General features: G+C 38.8%; 1 protein-coding gene across 1 annotated transcript; it reads right to left on the bottom strand.

The window, feature by feature from the left end:
• Nucleotides 1-2,826: 2,826 nt before the first annotated feature.
• lin-52 (DREAM core complex component lin-52) lies at nucleotides 2,827-24,155 on the bottom strand. Its single transcript, XM_067155755.2, has 4 exons — nucleotides 24,086-24,155; nucleotides 23,875-23,958; nucleotides 14,546-14,647; nucleotides 2,827-5,686 (listed from the first exon to the last, which is right to left on the bottom strand). Exons 1-4 carry the CDS (start codon nucleotides 24,117-24,119, stop codon nucleotides 5,547-5,549), a joined length of 360 nt encoding a protein of 119 aa, XP_067011856.1. The 5' UTR covers nucleotides 24,120-24,155; the 3' UTR covers nucleotides 2,827-5,546.
• Between the last annotated feature and the right edge of the window lie 94 nt (nucleotides 24,156-24,249).

Below are 24,249 nucleotides of genomic sequence, written 5' to 3'. Positions count from 1 at the left end.
GTGCATGTGGCCTGTATGCACGTAGGCCATGCATTCCAATAAGACAACACTGTACAGTCCGTAGAAACTAGGCAGAGGAAAATTGTGGTTGCGGGCATGCCGAATGGAGATCAGTTTTTTCTCTCTTGACGAGTCATGAATCAGTTTGGAAACTAGGAACACTAACTCAGCTTTTGTGTAAGATAATTCATGATATGGCTGCAGTGGAATGAATCTGTTTTGGTGGACATACGGACATCAACATCATCTGCGGTGGCAATCCAACAGCTCTAAAAGATTGAGGTGTAATCCTCTAACATCTTGTTGTGCCTGCGGTGATTTGTTCCATTTCATGGATATTAATGCTTGTCCACACAGAGCTCTGTTTTAACTAGGAGTGTACCGAGCTCGATAGCTGCAGTCGCTTAAGTGCGGCCAGTATCCAGTATTCGGGAGATAGTAGGTTCGAACCCCACTATCGGCAGCCCTGAAAATGGTTTTCCGTGGTTTCCCATTTTCACACCTTAATTAAGGCCACGGCCGCTTCCTTCCCACTCCTAGCCCTTTCCTGTCTGATCGTCGCCATACGACCTATCTGTGTCGGTGCGACGTAAAGCAACTAGCAAAAAAAAAAAAATAACTAGGAGTGTAAGGGCAGATGTCCTTGCTAACACCCTATGATTTTTCAGGTGAGGTGGTCGTGGTGGTGATTACTTTAAGAGGAAGTACAACTGGACAACCATCCTCTAGTAACACTAATCAGAAGAAAACTAAGGCATCAGCAGAAGAAAGGGAAGGGCACGAAAATTAAATACTCCCTAGGTCTTGCGAACTTAATATCGTCCAGATCGGAAGAGAACAAGTTGACCAAGGAAGGTTGGATTGGAAAGATGAAAGAAATGCCAGACTTGGCTAGGGGACATACAGTCGCCAATCTGTGTTCCCAAGAAGAAAGCCCTTGTGTCTCCTTTTACGACATGCAGGGAATACCGTGGATGTATTCCACAGAACTGTCCCCTACCCACAAAGGTCTTTTTCAGGTGAAATTTCAACTCAGGATCTATGGGAATTGAAACCTCTGTTGTCAGATTGGAAAGCCAGCAGCTGAACAAAATTACTACACCTACAGTTCACCATCTCAGTGCTCATACACAAGCAATATGCTGTTATGACCTACATCACCTGCAGAGTACCGGAGTACGTACCGTAGTTACCTTAACATTTACAGTAGTGTATCTGCATGGGCGCTTGATGCTCAAAACCCAAACCAATATTCCTCCATGTCCTATGTGACATCTATTGGAGCATTTATGGAGGTAATGGCGACGAAGGCCTCTTCCACAGCCTTCCGTGTAACTGGTCGTTGGTGCTGTAGCGATGGACACACGTTCCTTGGCAATGGCTTACGAGTGGTCCAGGGTGGTAAGATCTGGACTGGATGGTGGTTACGTTAATGGAGCTGGTGAACAGTGGGCAATTCAATAGCCTGGAAAATGTTCATTCAAAATTTTGCACAAGGACAAGGCTAATTGTGTTAATGCCCAGTCATGTTGCAGCCTTCGTCTCACAGCTGAGCTATCAGCCATGTCTCTAACATTCTTGAATAACTTGCAGCATTAACAGGCCCATTAAAAAGAAAGGACTGAACAGGGTAGTTGCTGTCGTACCCCCCCCACCCCAACAACAAGTAATGGATTAGGTTTCAGTTCAACCGTAAACATGGAGATTTTTCTTTGTCCAAAACACCATGTTTCTTGTAAGCAAACTGCGATAGCTGGTACACTCTTAGCGTGGGTGTCTTCATGTAGGAAAGTGTACAACAATTCACAGTATGCTGTAATACAGTTGATCCAAGTCTGTGTCTGACAGGTCATTGGTGAACCACTTTAGATGATTGGAGGTCTTTTTTTCATATGATCTGTCATTATTGATCATGGTACCCCTCATTTCCTATCAAACTTAATGGGAGAATGCTGCTCTCAGTGGAGGGGCTTACCAATTAACGTTTCCAAGCATAACTTTCATCCACACTGGAGCCTGTCTTTAATTAGGCCAAGAAGAAATGCATGTTTCTCCCAATCCAATCCAGAGGGGGTCTTCTCAAACTGGTCCCAAAACCCAGCACATAATGACCATATCCCATACCCTGGAGATGAATTAAGATTTATTGCATTCATATTTTTTCGTTGTTGCTCAGTCCCATGGTATTTTAAGTGGCTCAAATACATCAACCTCAGATGTCCTGGATTGATATGGAAAGTGCAGGACATGAAGAAAGCTGGATAAAAGAAAATCTCTGCATTTGGGAGACAGAGTAGCTCATCCCCCACCATTAGCTGTCCTAAGAATGGTTTTCCATTCTCCTGCACTGTACGCCATGGCTGCTACCACCTCACCTTCTCAAACCACCTTGGCCTGAGAAATAATGTTATCATCTGAGAGACCTGCTGTAACCCCTCCATGGTACAGAAAGAAAGCTTGCCAAAAAATATCAAAACCTTGCTTGTAAATTATTCAACTTCCTTATGGGGAATTGAACCGTTGTTCATCCAGGTAAACCGAGTAGATTTTTACCGTCACTGCACCACAGCCATGTAGAACCTCGTTTTTTCCAATCTGCTACCGACTGTTCCATGCAGCGAATACATAGTGTAATATCCTAGTAACTGACTGTCTCCCACCATCTACAAGCTATTCAAAAGAGCTGTAAAGAACAAAATCTTAAAAGACTTAGGTTGGGAATTTAAATATGAAATGGACTGGACCACTTGGGCATTATTCCTACAACATCTCGTTGCTGAATCCATCTATTACACACAATGAAACAAATCTATTTTCATTATATATTTCAGTTTATTCACGTACGTGAATACTGTATAAGCATTTTAACAAAGTCTTCTTTAAATCATTAATATTTCCATGATGCAAACTATACCAAAACATTACAAGACTATCTTACAAAGTTGTTTAAAAAAAAGACAGGAAAAAATCTTGTCAATCACTACTTATACATTATTACAATAAAAAATTCTTATAAACTTAAAAAATATCTCAAATATATGAAAGGTCGAGCTGTACTTGATTTAGTACATCACATACTTTTAATAAATCTTATGAAAAATGTGGTGTACCAAATAAATTTGCTCAAATTAGCATAAATCATAATTAAAAAAGGAAAACAACACGATGAGGAAGATAAACAGAGAAACATAATAACAAAAGAAATACGTCTAATTGTTATTAGGACAGCCCTTTTTTGGATGAATTTTGACCTTTCACCACCACACTCCTCATATCTAGTCTTACCATAAATACTGTCAACATTTGATGGTGGCTGTAATTCTGCTCATACAGGGTAGCACATTCCTGAAGCATGTCTTAGAATGAGTGTCACTGGCCGAGCTACAGAAAAGGGAGTAGTTTGTAGTAGCTTTAACAACAGATTAGGATTACAAAAATTGTGTAGCAGTCGTAGCACTGCACAAGTAAGCCAGAAAGATGTTCAACATGCTCCAGAAACTTAACATTTCCGAGAGGTTTGTCTATTGACCTACCCAGTGTTCACAGGGACTGGAACTGTGACAGTCCTACGCAAGGAAGGTCACATACAATATGGCTAAAGCAGTGGCTCACATGGGCAGAAATCTACTAAGACAGACGGTGATGGCACAACGTAACATGCGAGATATAGACATTATGGATATTTTTAAGTAGTGACATGGAACTTCGTGTTTACAAAGGGCACCACCTTGCAAATGAATACCAAAAATTCATAATGCAGTGGTGTCAGTTCAAGGGATGCTCGTATGTTAAGCGTCCCCATTGTTTTTGGCATTTTTTCACATTTATTTTGTTCTAAAATAGCTTTAACACAGGACAGTTATTTTCTATAGCCATTTAGTAGTGTTGGCCAGCAATAATTACCTAAACTAACAAACACAAGTTTTACAAGTCATTCCATACTGTTCGAAAACAGCCAGAGTTTCTCTGCCTGCATGTGATGTGGCCAGGATGACCTCTCCACTTACTTCCCCTTGCCTACAAACTAGATTCATCTTAACGGGGCCACCATAAAGATGTTAAATTCCAATAACAAGGGCAAATTTCTGTTAAATTTACTTGCTCAAATCAAATTAGTTATATGAGACCATTTACAGTCTGAATCAACATTCAAAGGGACTTCTGCAGAGATTCAGAAAGAACTTGATGAAGGCATAATTTCTATTGTTAAGGACAAAATTAAGTCAGAAATTAAAGACTGTTCTTTTGTTTCAGTTTAAGCTAAGAGATCTTAGACGTGTCTTACAAGAACCAACTAAGCATAATTTTCTGGTATTGTGTTCAAGATAGGATTGAAGAAAGGTTGACAGGTTTGGCAAGGTATCAATCGTATATTTTTGTCTGTATTCAACTCTTCCAAAATCAAAGTCGCAAGCCAAACCTACAACGGTTGCTGAGTTACGGAATTTTACTTGGATCTAAGCATTGGTTCGCAGTCTACAGCCTATGCAAGAACAATTGAGGAGCTATCTGATGATATTGCCCCAAGTCTAGAAAGCCAAGAATAACGGCGCTGACCATAGGTCACCTCATAATCTGCAGGCCTTAGAGCCGAGCAGCATTCTCTTAGTAAATCAAGGCCCATCAGAGCTGCAGTGCGACAGGGTTTAGTCTCTTTTCTGGCTCAGAGGGGCCAGCCTCTAAGGTCAATCATAGTGGGGTAGGGTGTGAGATGCAAGACCATAATTGCACTCCATTCTCTGCAAGAAAGGGATAAAAACATCAACCAAAATGCATTGCGAGGCAGTACTGAGGAACTGGTCAGGAACTCAACAACACCCTCTTCCAAAGTCAGAACTGGAAGCTTCAAAAGGATTCAAGCCCAGCATATAAGATTCGGACAATCCAGCAGTAGCTTGCGATCAATGTGCCGAACTTAATTTCCACCTCTGACTAATCTTCTGGCAGTCCGGGCTGAAACACTCTTGACTAAAAATTGTGGTCTGTGCTTCAAGACATGACTTACATGAGGAAACTCTCCAATAATACCAGTTTTAAGAACTATATTGAGGAAACAGCAGCAGAATTCCATAGTGATGTGTTGTGTAATGCAGTTGGTGTGGCCAAAAAGACTCCAGGACTGTGCGTGTTTGCTAAAGGTGGTTATTTTGAATAATGAGGGGTGATCAGTGATCACTTCATATCTCTCAGCCTCTTGGGTCAATTCACTGAAAACTTTGTGACAGTATTTATGGCAAAACCAAATAAAATATGTTCAGTTCAGAGTAGAGACAGGACAAAAAAATTTCAAAGATCCCTGGTTTTCCTATTATTTTCATTCCAGAAAAAATTATCATGAAAGAAAGATAATAATTAGTAGACAATCTTGACAATTGGATTTTTAATGTTCTTGCAAGAGTTAATCTATTTGTCTTCCTCAACAATAATATAAGACTATGATTTAAACAAAGCATTGTACTTTCAAATATTAACTCAAATAAAAGATTTCTTATAGCAAAACTCCACACACATGTAAGTCAATCAGTCTCATGCAACATCTCCTCAATCTAACGGCGTCTTCGAGTAAGAACTTTAAGATACTTTCCCCTGGTCATCTCCTTCGCCTCTTCAAGCCCAAGTTGGTATGCAACATCTTTTAATTTCTTTACTTCTGCGATTAAACCAGCTGCAGTTAGACTTCCAAATTCTGTAATGAAGAGAGGTGGAAGAAAAAGTTTTAATTTAATATTGAACAGGTAAGTAACAGAAAGGCAGATATCCTTTTCCTCAATTTCTTAGGAGGGAAAAGAAACTAAATACCATTTCACTATTCATATATATCTCAGCAATGAGTAGTTAAATTCATTTTGTACCTTACATTCCTATAGAGAGGATATGAAAAAGCTTTCCAGTCCACTGAACGCACTTTGTGATTTAAATACAGAACGGCATTTTGAATATTTAGCTTTCAAGACCGTATTGTATTTTAAACATACTTTCAGCTTATTAGGTTGTGTCAAATGCATTGGTACATGCCAAAGAGATCTCAAGAACAGGAAAAATAAAAGACGAGCAATTGGTTACCAGTGGGAATCGAACTCCCATCGTTTCTGAACAAGTTAGATGTATGCGTATGCTCTTCTCATACCATTTCCATGCATGTGTAACTTGGCTCAATAATGACATGAAATGTTGACAGTCAAATTTTTTTTTTTGCTAGTTGTTTTACGTCGCACCGACACAGATAGGTCTTACGGCGACGATGGGACAGGAAAGGGCTAGGAGTGGGAAGGAAGCGGCCGTGGCCTTAATTAAGGTACAGCCCCAGCATTTGCCTGGTGTGAAAATGGGAAACCATGGAAAACCATTTTCAGGACTGCCGACAGTGGGGTTCAAACCTACTATCTCCCGAATACTGGATACTGGCCGCACTTAAGCGACTGCAGCTATCGAGCTCGGTAGTCAAATTTTGGAGAGGTTGTCTGTCAATTGAACATATATCTACAAATATATACCAAGTAGTTCTTACATTATAAGCTCTTACTTTTATATACATTTAGTAAGGTTGCGGTTTAATAAGTTTATTGTACAACTAGGGTTGGAACTACTATGACCTGCAAGGTAAATCGCCAACAGGATAGGCATGAATCGCACAGTACGCAGGGGCTCGTTTAAATGGAATCACACCACTGATCCACTCTGCAATTGCCAAGTAGTACATGAGACCATCAGACATATCGTTCAGGAGAGTAGCATCACAGCATATCAAGGTGATAGAATGGACTTCTACAAGGTGTATCAAAACTGAATACTCTAACTTCTAGAGATGAGAAGAGACTGAAACAAACTGTTTTTTTTTTTTTAATAAATAATGCTAGGTCTGAAACAAATTATTAACTGACAAAATCAGAAACTGTACTGTAACAGTCTTACTAATAAACTGTGTATATAACCTTTATACCAGGTTTATATGCAATCTGTTACTAATAAACCGTGTATAAGGGATTGGACTTCTCCATACCTATCAAATTTGAAATTTCACACTCACAGAACAGAAGAAAATGCCACTAACCTCAAGAATGTCAGAAAAGAATTCACCCAAACTACTTGAAGAATTAAGAGAAAATATCAAATATTTAATAAACTCTAATGAGGAAAATTACTAGAAAACCAATTCTAGAGATTATTACAAAGCCTTTGGTAAACAACTGCAAAAATACACCCCCCCCACATTATTGTTGAAAAATAAAAATGGAAAAATAGCGCATAACAATAAGAAAAACGTAGAAATCATGTCGGAAGCATTTAACAAGTTCTTGAACAGTGATGAACCTGAAAAACGGTTATTAATTGATACACATACCCCGATAAAAACTGAACAAGAAAATATAAACCCACCTACAGCAAAAGAAGTTGAAACAATCTTTAAGGAAATAAAGAACTACAAAGCATGTGGAGAAGACCAGGTTTTTGCAGAGATGTGGAAATATGCTGGCAGTGCGACTCAAACATCCCTCCATATGACATTACAAAAGATTTGGATATCAGAAAAATTCCCAGAAAAATGGACAACAGCTATAATTAATCCAATCTATAAGAAAGATGAAAGAAGTAACCCAGACAACTATAGAGGTATTTCCATCCTTGACTGCACGTACAAGATTTTCTCTACGATTATACTATATAATCGGATTGAAGAACAACTTGATCAAGAGTAAGGTGAATACTGGAAGGCTTCAGACCTTGGAGAAGCTGCTCTGAACAAATAACTTTGAAGCTAGTCATGGCATATTACAGAAAATGAAAGAAGCCCCCTTCAATAACATTTATAGATTTCAAGAAAGCTTATGACTCCATCCATAGACAATCATTATTTAAAAATGTTAAGACATTTCAGACTTCACCCAAAGGTAATCAAATTGACTGAACTTGTACTCTAACTAATACAATTTCTAAAATTAAGTTCAGAGAACTTTCTGAACCATTCTTGGTAACAACTGGTTTAAGACAGGGTGACGGGACGGATTGTCATCTCTTCTTTTTAACTGAAGAGTACGTTATGAGGGAATGGTACAAGAACAACTCGAAAAATATAAAAATTGGAACCTAGAAGGATAACATACATTTGAACTGTCTAGGATTTGCTGATGAACTAGCTCTTCTGGCCAATGGTATTCAGGAAAGAAAACAACAAATAAAATCTTTACAGAAAATAGCTCAAAATATTGGTTTTGAAATTTAATTTTTTTTTAAACAGAAATTATGCTAACTCAACTTCAGCTTGCAAACAAAATTAAGCTGGGAGACCACGAAATAAAAATTGTAGAAAAATGTAAATACTTAGGTGAAATAATCACATATAACCTGAATGAGAAATCAGCATGGCAAAATAGAATAGATAAACTGGTTACAGCAAGCATGTTACCAAGAATACATATAATAAAAAGTGTCTCTCAATAGCAACTAAATTGAAACACTACAAAACAGTCACCCAGCCACAAATTACATATGCATGTGGAACATTATTCAAAACAACAAACACAGTTGCAATAGATAGAGTACTCAAGTTAGAAAGGAGACCAGTGAGAACCTGTTTAAATAAAAATTATCAAATAAATGGAGTCTGGATACTAGCTTCCAATGAAACAGTTTATAAAAAAATAGAACCTGTGACTAGCACAATGAAAAAGAAATGAATATCATTCTTAGGGCACCTAATATAGTCACCAGAAAATAGAATCAGTAGAAAAATAATAGAAAAAGTATGGAATAGTAAGAGTAAGAATAATATTAGATGGATCACAGAACTTAAAGAAGACAGGAGAGAGTTACATATTACAATAGAAGATTTAAAATACAAAACAAATACACTCAACATATTGAAAGATAAACACACTAGACTACAGGCAAAAATCAACAAGCAGAGAATAGGAAGAGTGATTCCAGAAGCAGAAAGAAAATTATGTTCAGAAAGGATGAAACAGTACTGGACTGACAAAAAGAAGAAAAACCTCCATAAACCTGACTAAAGTAGTCCTATGTTGGCTAAAAAATTAAAATAAATAAAACCGCGTTTAAGTCTCCTGTGTATACATCTTACAGTTATTCGCTGAATTGCTTATACAGACCAGGACCCTTTTATAAGTGCTGTATAGCAGCGAGTGATGAAAAAGAAACAAGTAATCAGTTTATTTTGGTGGTCCCTGTCTGCAGTAATATAATCGTGGTGAAATATCAGACTTATCCATTAAGCACCACTGAAGGAATGGAAAATAACAATATGATCTCGTGAACATTTTGAGGTTATGGAGACTGTAAATGTTCGTAAATAAGAGGCAGAATGACCCATTTCTCCTATATGACGGAAGTTTTTAAATTAAATATTGATTTACGAAGGAGTATGCTCAAATTATCATTAACACAGTCAGAAATGACAATGCAGGATCCCAGAGGTGGTTCTATATCTTGTGAACTTCCAAGTTCTCACACCACTACAGACATGAGCCTAAAATAAGGTTAGTAATAATTATCAGTGACATAATCATTACTATGGAACGTTTCTTCTTAATTTGAGGATCCATTGTGCACCTTTCTGCCTTTGTTCTTTGAACTAAGAACCCACACACACACGAACACACATTCACAAATTACACAGACTACACGAAGACAATCCACTTGTCCTCAAGGATTGTAAATTTATCACTGATTTTTTAAAATCAATATTATACTACTGATAAAATGAACACTGCACTGCATACAACTGGAAATACACATTGTCTGGGAGATCTCTACGGGCAAATTAGCCAGCCAGCGGTGTCACGCGTGGAACCTAAACAAAAAATATGTTCTTCCTGTTATAAATTAAGAACCAAGCGAGATAAGGACTTGAGGCTTGTTTTAAAAATAACTTCCATATCTAAAGATCATTTGCCTCGTTTTGACCCCCATGTAAAGTCGCTGGCCAGCGACTGACTTTTTCATGCTTGCACCTGCAAATTTCTGAATGTAACTGTAAAGAAAGACACATACTGAATTATTTTTATCATTCAAATATATCTACGTTGAACTGAAATATTTCTTTACCAGCAGTGACAAATTTACAAACATAATGATGTTGAAATGGGAGTTATGACAAGTTCCATGCAATGCAGATTCTTTATTTGACATAACTGTCCATTATATTAACATTTTCACACACAATTACTTTTAAACATTATTTTTGTTAACGGTATTAGATGTGGCTTGAAAATCTGCACATAACTCAATATTTACCTATTTCAACCAATGACATTCAGAGTTTTATACAGATAACAAGCAAAAGCGATCATAAAGGCGGTGAACGTGAAGAAATACGTCAGTGAACCACAGGAAGAGATTCCTACAGCTTGGAACGAGTGTATATGTGCAGTATAGTAATACAATGCGTATACCACGTTTATTAGTAAGAAAAATATGCAACACTTATACAAGATCTCCATATAAACTAAAACCGAACGCACGGTGTTTGTACTCTTCGCTACAGCAGCTGCCTCAGCCAAACTTATGTCGCACGCGGCCGCCCTGCTTTAAGCTGTATACAATCTTATACGAAATCTTTTCACCTTATAAGACATGCTGGAAATGTCGTTCTTCTTGGGTTATACGGGCATTGTATCCGGTAACCACATTCTGGCTGACACAAGTGAGTTCTGCCACTGTAATGCTTCTGATTTCATCCGTAATGTTTTCTTTCAGTTCCTCCAATGTGCGAGGATTTGTTCGATACATTTTTTCTTTCACTTTACCCCACAAGTAAAAATCACACACGTTAGATGTGGAGAACGAGGCGGAAATAGATCAGCACTTATCACTATCTGCAAACACTTCCGAGATTGTAAGGAGGGAATCTTCTGCTGCATGAGCAGGGGCTGAATCTTGTTGAAACTACCCATGTGATTTTTCTTCTTCCATTAAGTCAAACGGCGTCAAAATGTCACCCTGGTACCTCTCTGCATTTACTGTTGTCTCAAAAAAAAAAAGGTCCAATTATTCATCCTGCACTAACAGCATACCAAACACCAATCTTCCTATCATAATGAGGGACTTCATGAACACCATTATGATTTTCTGCACACCAATAGCGAGAGTTTTGACTGTTCACACGACCATTAAGATTGTACCAAAACTTCTACATACGAAAATACAGTGTAGCAATGATAACTGTCACACCATGTTAATAGCTGAGATTAAGACCGGCGACTGATGCTTACGAGGATGAACACGTGCAGGCTGCTTGCAAGATTAAGAACTACACATGCGCCTCCCATACTGCAGCTTGCATATCGGAGAGTAAAAACACCACTTCAATGGTCTTAGTTTATGAGAGACCCTGTACAGGGTTTTTTCAATGTATAACCATACAAGTGTTAAGCAACAGTATAAGGAATTTTTCTTAGTAAGACTGTAAGGGTATAAATTAATTGACTCCATTCTTCAAAACCATCAATATTACATATTCTGTTAAACATGTTATGAAGCCAGAATGCAATGCCTGTGTGGTGACAACACAAGTACGTTTAGAGCAAAGCGAATGTATATGACAATCCAACTGTCTGGGGAAGACATCATCGCTTAGGCGCTTGCAGCCGCGTATTACCTAAAGCAGTTGCCTGGGGTCTTTGAATGTGTATGTCAGGAAATGGCATGTCATTGCAGAACTGAAGCAGGATTTCACACTTCTGAGTAGTTCTGTAAACGATTACAATTATAGCTTGTGCCACGTAGCTTTGGCCCCTAAAGGAGCAACCTAACAATTCCTCTTCCCAGTACTTTTTTCTTTTTGTTAGTGGTTTTAACCTCGCACTAACACATCGAAGGTTTCCCGTGATGCAAGGATGGGTGTGAAAATGGAAAACTATCTGCAGAGCGCCGACGGTGGGATTCAAACCCACCATCTCCCGAATGCAAGCTCACAGCTACGTAACCCTAACCACACGGCCAACTTGCTGTCACCCCCATTATTACTGAAGGTGGTGAATGATAGTTATGTTCTGACTGTTGAGTTGCGTTCTGCATCACCAACCATTCAGTATAGGGACCCTGCTTGCTGATAGAACGTCTTTCAGGTATCTTTAATTTCGTTGTTGGCATTATGTGGTCATTTCCTTCCATGAACTGCGAGATTATCATAGATTGCCACCAGTTATAATGCCATATTGTGAAAGTCACTACAGGTACAATTGGGAGTGAAATTAATATTTCTTTTTCAGTAGGATTATAAATCTATTTTGATAATACTAAGTAGAATACTGAAATGTTCGATATAATGTATTTTAATAACATGGTTCATGTAAGATGACGAATACGCCTAGAGCAAACAACTGTCTTAATTCATCCAATTCCTACATAGATTTTAATTACGATGTCTAAGAAGCAATAGAATTCTTCAAGAATCCGAAAAGCAAAGCAATCTTCTCTAAAAACCTCACTCTACAACACAATCATAAATATGTATGACGAACTGAAAAAGAAAGACGAGGCAGAAGATGTGAACTGCAGTGATACAGCAATCATATTAGTAGTTGTTAAATTAATGGGGGTAAGGATTAGTTTAATCTTGTTTCTATAATAAGTTGCTGACAATGTGGATCGGGCAAAACAGAAGGAAATGTCAACTTTCATGATCAACTTAACCCAACAGTAGCACATTGTTAAATTGTTATTCTTCATTTCAGTGTTTTGTTTTGTAGACCTATACCTTTCCTATTCTTATTGATTTGCAGTATGTGTGTATGCATATACACCGCCGGAAAAAAAAAAACCTGCAACGACAAGATCATTTTATTCACTAGCGATGTGACAGGTAGTTCATCACTGCAGGAGTATATGATTACAAATTCAGACTAAATAAAACACGTCACAGTAAAGGGTGCCCAAACAGTCGCATCAATACACAGTGTACCCCACTGTGGCTGCAACGCAGGCATGTACTCGCGCATGCAGACAATCATAAAGGTGCCGAATGGCTGACATCCTGCGATAGATTGTCCCAAGCATCTTGCACATTCTGATGCAATGGTTCTTGCAGGCTCTGGAGAACACACAAGTTCCCGCTACATCATGTCCCATATGTGTTCAATTGTTGAGAGATCCGGTGGTGGAAAAGAATCTAATTCCCTCCATGGGAACTTAGAATTTCCATCCGGTGAACTTGCTGGTCAGGGCAGTAGTTGTACATCACGTAGAGCACGTTGCATCCCAACAACTGTATGTGGAAATGCATTGTGCTGCTGAAAAAGCACGTTACTTTCCTGTCGAAGAAATAGCAGTAGCACGGGGACAACAAGCTGTGCATTGTAGTGGGCACTGATTACGTTACCCTGTAGAAACACCAACTGTGAGAGCAAGTTGTGACTGATGCCCCCACGCACCCACACTATGAAGCCTGGAGTGGGACCTGGGTGCTGTGGGCTAATGCACTCTGGAATAGGCTGCTCATCAGGCGTACGGCCATCACTTGCAAACGGACAGAACCTATTCTCGACACTGAAGACAACAGAGTGCTATTCCCCTCTCCAGTCGAGTCCCATGACACCAGAGTAGCAGTGCTTGGTGGTGTCGTGGTGTTAATGGTAGCCTGGCTAGAGGCATACGTGATCATAATCCTGCTGCAAGCAGACGGTTTCCAATGGTCCTTGATGACACAGTAGGTGCAACATGTGACCGGATTTCGTTCCTGGATGATGTTCGATCGGCCATCGCTGCTCGCACAATGCATCAATCTTGACGTGCATGTGCAATACGCAGAAGGCTGTGACACACCACCGATACATAGTGCTCAACATGTGCAGCAATCTGTCAATACATCCATCCAGGTTCCCGCAAACCCACAATGCGACCCCGTACAAATGGTTGCAGTTGTTCAACACAAGCACGTACTCGTCGGCAGGGCATGGTTGTACCCAAGAATGAATGTTGCAAACACTGTTCACCTCTGACCTCAACACAGTTACTGCCTGCAGAGTCAAAACAGAGTGCACAAGGACAGACCTCCTGAGCGTCATATGATCGCCGATGTCCATGAAAAATGAATCACTAATGCAACAACCCCCAATTTGCACATACTATACCCTGGTGCCACTGAATACAGTCCTTGACTATGTTGCATATTATTTTTTATTTTTTTTCCAGTTGTGTGTTAGCCTGTATACATTATTAAAACATGTACTCATTGCATTTAAGACAGTGATAAAGAATTCTAAACTCCTATTTCCTCAGTGACCTTCAAAACTGACCCAATTTCTGTTGAAGTAGTTTAAATCGTTAGTAACGTATGTTTCATGCATTCCTCTAATGTGGTAAGCTTGAAGATACAATCAGACTACAAACTGAAAATATATTTTAAAATCTCCCTTCCTTACTGCTTATTGAAGAAAGAAAGAAAGAAAGAAAGAAAGAAAGAAAGAAGGAAGGAAGGAAAGAACTAAACATTATCACACTATATACAGAAATGTTATGAACAGATAAAATATTTTCTTTAAATATAACGTCGTCTTCATTTCAACAATGAGATGGCACATATACTTACGATGTAGAAGATTTATATCTTCACTGTCCAATTCTCGAGTCCAAGGCTGCATAGTTTTATTTGGTGGTGGGGTGTTAAAAATATATTCAGTCACCCCAGGAACTAAAAATAGAACATTGCAATGTTACTTTAATATGAAAACAATCAACATTAACTTAAGAGTACCTAGAAGGGAAGAAGACATTAAACAGTATTACTTTTCAGCTCAAGGAGAACATCCATGAAATTTCTTGTAGAGAACAGCATTAAAATGTAAAAAGCATTTTCAGGACTTCGTTGAAACCACAATTATTCAATACTCAGTAGCCATTTTCATAAACCACTTGTACATACTGCATAGAAATCATTCAAATAATAATAATAATAATAATAATAATAATAATAATAAATAGCTCTATTTCATAAAATAAATGTGTTATTAATTACCATGTATGCCTGTGGTGTGATGCATGCTGCCCCCACGGTTTAGGGATAGCGAGCCTGCCTCTCACCCGGACGCCCCAGGTTCAATTCACAGCCAGATCCCTGAGACCTATCTAACAGTGAGATAACGGCCCAGTCTAGAAAGCCAAGAATAACGGTCAAAAGAAAATGTCTCGCTGACCATGCATCAGCCTGTAGTCCTTCAGACTGAGTAGTGGTTGCTTGGTAGGTCAAGAACCACCAGGGCTGTAGCACCATGGGGTTTGTTTTGTGTGTTCTAATGCACTTTGATACAGAATGACTACTGAGTATTTAATGACTTTGGTTTCAATAAAGTCCTGAAAATGCATTTTTAATTATTATGCTGATACAATGAGTGGTTTGCAATCTTCATTTATTTATGTGCACCATCTTTGGTCAATGAATTAGTTCCTCCATGCCTCAGAGGTGAGGATTGTTTTGCAAGTGTATGTCCAGTGTGATGAGTCCGCCTCTGTGGTGTAGTGGTTAGTGTGATTAACTGCCACTCCCAGAAACCCAGGTTCGATGCCACAAAATTTGAAAAATGTTACAAGGACTGGAATGGAATCCACTCAGCCTCGGGAGGTCAACTGAGAAGAGGGGGGATTCGATTCCTACCTCATCCCTCCTCAAAGTAGTTTTCTGTGGTTTCCCCACTTCTCCTCCAAGAAAATGCTGAGATGGTACCTAACTTAAGGCCACGGCTGCTTCCTTCTCTCTTCTTGTATATCCCTTCCAATCTTCCCACTCCGCCCACAAGGTCCCTGTTCAGTATAGGAGGCAAGGCCGCCTGGGTGAGTACTGGTTCTCCTCCCCAGTTTTATCCCAGACCAAAAGTCTCACGCTCCAGTGCACTGCCCTTGAGGTGGTAGAGGTGGGATCCCTCACTGAGCCTGGGGGCAAAAACCAACCCTGGAAGTTAAATGGATAATGAAAATGTCAAGTGTGATGACTGCATGTAGTATGTGATAAAGGAACTCTGTATCAGTGCAGAGCCTATTTCTATCAAATAACACCATTTGATCTGCCATTCAACAGACGAATCACCATTAACGTCACATACCCTCACTCCATATGAGCATGAAATTGAAATTAAACCCAGGCTTTCAGCAAACAATCTAGTTGTTATACTCTGAATTATACGAATTGTATACCACCATCTTTCCAACCCTGCCAACCAACTTTCTTTCGACCAATGAGACGGTGTCTTAATGTCTTAAGTCACGATCACAAGGCAGGCAGTACTGTTAATTATTCCATGCTGATTTGGCAAACCTACTTTGGGTCAGATTGTTTAATGCAAACAAATTAATATACAATAAGACCTCTTTTAACTGAAATGAAGAGGGCTGACCACATTCTGTGTAAGAAAAATTTTGGTAATGAACATACATAGAAATTGCCTCATGAGCTATACCATAGTTATTAGAAAGCATTGTGTCTTTTTCTTTAAAATCTGTTGATATAAATAATGCATACAGTAAATACAGTGCCTATAGCATTACCAAATATACACATTATTTATTCACCACTTCTTTAAGAAAAGTTCAAAATTTGATGCGAACCATAAAAACATCACTTCATTCTGAGATGACTTTGTAGTTTCCTTATTGCGCATAAATGCTCCTCTAGTTTTTCATTTTAACCCAGTCCAAAACTGCAGAAAGTCCTACATTTAAATCTGCCACTACAGTCCACAAAATGGCTTAATTTTTCATGTATTTTCCAGATTGTGTCCAAGTTTTTGTTCAGTTGTTACTCCAACCTGTTTTCATTTTGTCAACATCATATATGCACATCAAAATCACACACAACTCAACTGACCAAACTACAATTGGACTGACTATTGTCTCAAAGCATAGGCAGAGGTAAACAGGACTGTCTTGTGGGAAGCAAGGGGTGGGTTTAGCCGGCTTGCATAAATAATAAGTGTTGTCCAACTTGTGAGCATTCCTCCAACCTGCTTAGTAGCAATTACTTTTCTTCAGGACTGCATTAACTTTTCCCTTATATTATACCCATAAAATTGAAATTAAAAATAAGATATATTACAATCGAGCATACCATGAACCTACTACGGTGTCGTAGCAGGCGGAGAGGTGATACTCCAATGTGGTGCATCCCAGGTGGCAGTTATGGGGGCCTACACCAGTTTACCGGCGGACTTCCGCGAAATAAAATAGCTCTCAAGGACCAAACACTCTCCACAATCTCATTTTTCATCTTATTTCATTCATCACCTTTCCAGATCACATCTGGAATTGTAAACCCTGACCACGTACAGACTCTTGATCATTGATCAATCAACCTAGTATGGGGAGTCTTCTATTAAAAGAATCCACCGGTTCGGACAGCTATTATATAATCATCCAAGCAAAGACACCATTTGATATAGTGGGGTGTCAGATAAAAAATTAAGGCAAGTCAGAATGCCTAGAGACATAATTAACAATTATGCAGACTAATCAAACTAAGAACGTACTTAAGTTCAACAAGCCAGGAAGTTCTCGTATTTGGCAACATTAAATATCAATTCACTGATGAAGGTTGGAAGTTAAACAACCTAACTGATATTCTGAATCAACACGAAATTGTGATCACAGCTCTTCAAGAATTACATAATACTGATCAGAACCCAATTGAATCAGGTGGGTATAATCTCTATAAGGGACCTCCAGATGAGAGAGTTACGAGGAATATTCCTCAATTTAGAGTTGGTTTCTCGGTACACAACAGAATTCTAGATTCCATTATTAATTTTTCCTCAAATTTCCCACGTGTAGCATTGTTAACAATTAGAGCAGAAAACAAGATATGCACATTGATAAATGTTCATGCACCAACAAATGAAATAAACAGAACTGACAAGGAGAGAACGGATCAATTTTGGGATGAACTTGACCAATTGGTAATGAATATTCCTGATACTAATATTAAAATTATACTTTGAGAATTTAATGCAAACGTTGGACATGAGAAGATTTCGTGTAGTGGTGTGGCGATAGCCAGCATATAAACTGACAATGGTGAACAGTTAATTGAATTTTGTATCAACCATGGACTAATTTTGGAGATGACAAAGTTTAAAAGAAAACCACATAAATGAATGACTTGGAAATGTCTTAATGTTAAGCGAGTCTCAGATCACGTGGCCATGGATCGTAAATTTCATAAACAAATTTATAATGCAAAGGTTCTTCGTGGTGTCGATGTTGTTCAGATCATTACATCTCCAAGATTAAAATCAAATTAACTCCTAAAAGTAAAAATAAACTGCAAAAATTCGTTAGGAAAAGAAAGTATGATCTTAGCTCAGTCTTCAATGACCAGTAATAAAAAACTAAAAGTTCTAGGGAAGAATTAATCAATACTAGACGATTAAAGGCCAAAGAAATCAGAAGGGTTAAAAGGAACCATCAGAAGGAAACATTAAAATCTACTGATGAAGCTTTCAATTGCCATAAAACAAGAGACTATTGTAGGACATTAAAACAATACCAAACAAATTATACTCCCCCAACTCTTCTGATGAAGGATACGAATCGAAACGTGACCCATAATGATAATGATAATGCAATAATTTTGGCTGAATACTTAATACACTACTTAATAGAGATGAACCTGAAGATTATTTTGAATATGATCTGTATCCCAGAAATAAAAAAACTCTGGAAAAGATCATACCACCGGTTTACGATGAAGTGCATGCAACAATTGATTCACTAAAAAAATTTAAAGTGGCGGGAGAGAATCAACTAGTAGTGGAACTTTGGAAGAATGCAAATATACAGACCATTTGGAATCGACATAAAAATCTCACTGATATATGGAATACCGAAAAATTGCCTGAAGAATGGAATGTTGTAATTATACACCCACTGCACACAAAAAAAGGCAATAGATCATATCCTAGTAATTATCAAGAAATTTCTTTGTGGGATGTCACTTATAAGATTTTTTCTAAGATTTTATATTCCAGAATTCATGAAAAAGTTGAGTGAATTTGGTGAATATCAGGGTGGTTTTCATCCAGGAAGAAGCTGTCCAGATCAAATTATCAGTCTAACAGGTACAAAGCTAACTGGAGCAACAAACCAAACAAAATGCAATTATTCTGTAACGAGCTACTGGAGACCACGGGTCTCTTATACCAATATACTCAGAAGATATCCCTGAACAACCTCCGAACGTTTGTCGGTGGAGTTTCGCTTCACTCTGTATATAATAAAATTCATATCCCATTTTCTGAATGTTAAAAAGTCTTTTGATCTAATATAAACACACATTAACAAGTTTTTTCTGTATAAACATTTCTCGTTATACTTTGCCCATAAAATTTATATTATAAAGAAATATATATATTAAAAATGACAAGACTGTTAAAATTCTTCTTTGTAGAAAAGCAGTGTCAACTCAGCTGGCAGAAAGTGCACAGCAATTTGAGGTCAATGGGGAGCAAGAACATAACTGTTTTCTACCCTTCTTGTTCCTTTTCTTCTTCCTTTTCTAGATGTTCTTCAAATCAACTCATTTTTTATCTTCGTGCAACATTTCCATATTGCCATCAAACTTTTCTGTATTCCGAGTCTTTTACCATCTGTATTAAGCATGTCTAGTGGCCACGATCGTTAAGGTGTCAAGTCTGTATGGTTTGACACAGGTCCTGCTGGTGGAAAAAAATGTCACCATCAGAATCTTGACTGGAGTGGTGTTCGTAAACAATTTCCAATCAAATCACTAGATTGTGTGCCAAAAGCCTGGATTCAATTCCAAAACTCTCTGCAGCATTCATGTGGAGTGAGGGCTCATGATGCTGTTGATGGTGATTCGTCTGTTGGATAAGCCTTGAGCAGACCTCTTGGTGTTGACAGGAGTAGGGTATGTGCTGGCACCGGATTTCACATTCTCCCTACCTCATTACCAGCATCACCCCACATTCAGATGCACAGGTTGTACAACAAAAAGACCTGCACCAGGTGAGCGGAACGTGTCCTCAGACACTCTTGGCACTTAAAGCCATATGACAAAAATGAGGGCAAAATAACACTTAATAATACTTACTTTGTGCCCACATTGACTTACACAGGAGGCTCATAGACAGTGACTGGGAAGGAAAGGAGTAGAGTACAGGCTTTCAACATGAAGTTCCTTAGAAGTTGTCTGGGGAAAACTAGAAATAGAATAACACATTAAGGGATCACAAGACAGTTGAAGTTGAGGAACTAAACTACAAACTAGAATGAACAGAGGCACTGAATTGTTATGGAAAGATGAGGAGGATGGATCTATGTATGTTGGCAAAGGAGCTCAAAATTAATACAATGTATTATTCCTGTTGTCCGAGAATTTTTTCAGTCTTCAGTGTTATAGTGGTAGATATATGAGACACTATATTGCCATTAATGACTGGACACACCCTGAAAGAAAAGTAGTGATATGGAATGCCGTGAGCCTGTAGAAGGCTGGGAACTCTCGGTAAAAATGTTTATAAGCAACAGTAGTTGAAATGGCCATGCGAGAGGTGAGTGAGGCTAAAAGAGGCTGATTATTGGTGCCTACCAATTGAGTCATTCCATCCGTGAGATTTCAGGCAAGTTTCCGACACTACGTTCAACAGAGAGAGATGTAGTGCTGAAATGGAAATGCCAGGCAGAAACAAATCCCCCATTTCAACCAGGGAAGCCAAAATAATTACCCGATAGGTACCACTGCTACCATCTACGTGTGTGTGTGAAGTCAAACTCGCAAGCTTCATTAAAAACCATGGCCACAAACTTTCAATTGCCATCTGGGTGATTCCAGTACTCATAAAAATTGTCGGAAAGTGATTGAACTTGGATTCCATGGGCGTGCTGCAGCACATCAACCAAGGATCGCTAAAGTGAAAGCTTGCCGCTGAGTACAGTGGTGCAAAACATGTCGTCTGTGTACGAGAACGGACCTAGCGAGTTCCAGGTGACCATTACTTACTTAAGTTCTTTGTTCTCACTGTGAAATTTGGCAGAGAAGGTATTATGTTGTGGACCTGTTTTTCATGGTTTGGTCTTGTTCTATTGGTTTTAGTTCCTCGAAATAAGAATACCAAAGCCTGTAAGGCAGTATTAGACAATTCTACACTGCCCACCTCGTACCAGCAATTTGGAACTGTACTCTTCCATTTTAGAGATGACTATGCATCCATTCATATAGTGAAGGCCATAACTGAGTGGTTTGCTAAAATGGGAGGAAATGAAGTTGAATGGCCAGCCCAACGCCTGATCTCAACCTAACTAAGCACCTCTGGAATGAGTTACAGCGCTAGTTAACAGCCAGACCAGACTGCTCCAAAACAGCTATAGAGCGTTCCACCATGTTGCAGGAGGAATGAAAAAAAAATAGCTGCAGATATTTACTGAACCTAAGAGAAAAGCTGTCCAAGAAGAGTAGAGACTGTGATAATGACAAAGAGTAGACCTATGTCATAAGAGAGGCCGGATTTTTAGGCAGTAATAGGTTAGAATGCAAACTAATTTGGTTAATAAGAAGTGTCCTCAAATGACAATATGTATAAAGGGAGAGGTCACAAGGAAGATCCCAATTCTTACAGAGGAATAGAACTAGAATCTACAATGTTCAAGCTTTTCTCAAAAATTTTAATGAATAGATTAGTCTAGGCCATGAAAATGTTCATACAACTCTCTACAAGCAGTGACACTACTGCAAGCAGAAGTAGAACAGGCCTTGAGACACCAGAAAGGGAAATACCATGTGGTCTTCATACACTATAGAAAGGCTTTTGACTTAATTGGAATATCCTCATACACAAACTAAAATAGATACTGGGAGACTCTAATCCCTAGTGAGAATAGTTGAGGTAATTCTAGCATACAACCACAAAGTTAAAAATGAGGTCAGACAGACGAATGGAGTCCTTCAGGGTGACCCCATGAGTCCCCTACTATTTAAAATCTTAAGAGCTGACATTACGAACTCAGTTTGAGACTACCCCACAGTGAAACTAATCATGTACGCAGATAACATGGCACTAGGATCATACTGCAAAGGCGATCTGTAAGCTGTGCTTCAGAAGCTTGAATTATGGGCCAGCGAAAACAGCTTAGAGATTAGTAAAGAGAAAACAGTGCACATAATCTTTAGAAAAGGAGATAAACTAGCATTTGATGACCATCTAATCCTGCAAGGAGATATGTTAACGACTGTGAACAAATTCAGATACTTAGGAGTGTACCTATTATCTGCGCACTTTTTAGCGATAGATTTACACCCTAGTACTGAATCGGTCGACTTCGAGATTCGTATTGGCAACCTTTGAAACACAAACTAAGAATCGCTTATCATCGCTGTGCGACATCTGGCGTACACTTTGAGTACTCGTACTGTTGTTGTTTACACAGCAAAGCCAAACTATAGAATTCATGCTAGGAACACGTTTCGCATCGGGAAATGTTATATAGTATTAGCCTATATATTGTGTGTACGACACAGTTGTTGGCGTAAGATAATAAAGGTTTAGAAAATTTATATTGATCGATCATATTATCGATTCAATTCAGATTTCATTTCCATTCCGTTGGAAGTACTACCGGAACTGGCAGTGCTCCCTTCTTACTCCTCAATCCAGTACAAAAAACTATCACTAAAAAGTGCGCGTACAATACAAACAACCTTGTTTTCCTACAGCATACACAATCAAGATAGAGCATAAGCAGTCACGAAAGACATAGGCCCTACATAAAATAAAAAATATCACCAAACTTTCTTTGGCTACTGCAATGACATTATTTAAAGCAGTCATATTACCAATTGTCTCGTATGGAATAGAATTAATATGGGAGCAGCTGACGAAGAGCGACCTTACATGACTAGAAAGTGTAAAAGCACCGGGCGAGTTGGCCGTGCGCATAGAGGCGCGCGGCTGTGAGCTTGCATCTGGGAGATAGTAGGTTCAAATCCCACTATCGGCAGCCCTGAAGATGGTTTTCCGTGGTTTCCCATTTTCACACCAGGCAAATGCTGGGGCTGTACCTTAATTAAGGCCACGGCCGCTTCCTTCCAACTCCTAGGCCTTTCCTATCCCGTCGTCGCCATAAGACCTATCTGTGTCGGTGCGACGTAAAGCCCCTAGCAAAAAAAAAAAAAAAAAAAGTGTAAAAGCAAGATACCTGGAGAGAGCTCTAGGAGTTGGGATACATGCACCCTCAAGGATTGTATACAAATTAGCAAGGGAAAGCTGTTTCACAGAGGATTTGAGAGTGCAATTCATGCTACCATCTACCGGTCCTTACCAAGCTCATCTCGAATCACAGCGGAGGAAGAGGAATGACATCGACCCCAATTTCTATGGACAAGTGCAATGATAGATTGGCAATGGATAGAGAATGGACAGGACCAAAGACATGTAGTAACTAATAACATGGCTTTCATCATAAAATCTGCCAAACACAACGGTTTCATCAATCTAATGAAGGCTGTACATGTTCTTGAGAAACAGGAAGGGTGACCCCTATCACTTACCGTGTGTAAAAGGAACAAAAACCATCAGAGACCATAGTGAAAACTAAATTACACTGTATGACTCAATTTTATGTATTGTGTTAGTTAAGTAATGCTCCTCCCAGAGCTTCTCAATTATGATGATTTTGAATGGTTCATAAACATATGGACTAGAATTATAGGACAAAGTTATAAATTCGTCCTCTTTCGTGCACTTTAAACGTCTTTCTTTGAAAGAAAGAAAATGAAATTGCAAAGAAAAACGTTTTACAAAACAGTGTCTACATAACCTATATAATCATCACAAGCCATTACTCTCAAAACTATGTCTTCAGTAAACAGTACACATTTCCCCTCTTCAGTTAATTATTTTTACATAATATCATCCTTACTTTGTTCGGGCCACAGCTCCGGAGATGTTCGGTCCAATTTCTCCATACTTAATAAACTCTCTTCCAGGGCAGCCATGGGGTCGACTGGAAAGAAAGCCAAGCCTTTCAACAATCAAAAACTTTTTTAACTATATAATTCGAATTGCCGATTGGGTATTATTGTATGGGTTAAAGTCTAAATACAATTTATTTTTCTGTACTCTCCAATTACCTTGTTGAACTATCCCGGGATATGAAGTCGCCATTTTTTGTTTTTATGGCCACAGCACAGCCTGCTGGTTGCTTCTGACAACTGACGATACTTGCAACCCACAGAATACCAACCCTTGCAACAAACGCTTGCGCCTGTATTTATTCTCTTTCAGCTGAGGTTTG

Source organism: Anabrus simplex, chromosome 11, assembly GCF_040414725.1.
Source record: "Anabrus simplex isolate iqAnaSimp1 chromosome 11, ASM4041472v1, whole genome shotgun sequence".
Classification (NCBI taxonomy): domain Eukaryota; kingdom Metazoa; phylum Arthropoda; class Insecta; order Orthoptera; family Tettigoniidae; genus Anabrus; species Anabrus simplex.
This window is presented reverse-complemented; position numbering and strand designations above follow the sequence as displayed.

What these genes read in the sequence shown, in the direction of transcription:
- lin-52 (XM_067155755.2), bottom strand. Translation starts at nt 24,119, where the DNA reads ATGGCGACTTCATATCCCGGGATAGTTCAACAAG. An exon ending in TCCCGGGATAGTTCAACAAG is followed by an intron (nt 23,959 to 24,085) that starts GTAATTGGAGAG and finishes CTTTCTTTCCAG; the next exon opens with TCGACCCCATGGCTGCCCTG. An exon ending in GGAGCTGTGGCCCGAACAAA is followed by an intron (nt 14,648 to 23,874) that starts GTAAGGATGATA and finishes TTCTATTTTTAG; the next exon opens with TTCCTGGGGTGACTGAATAT.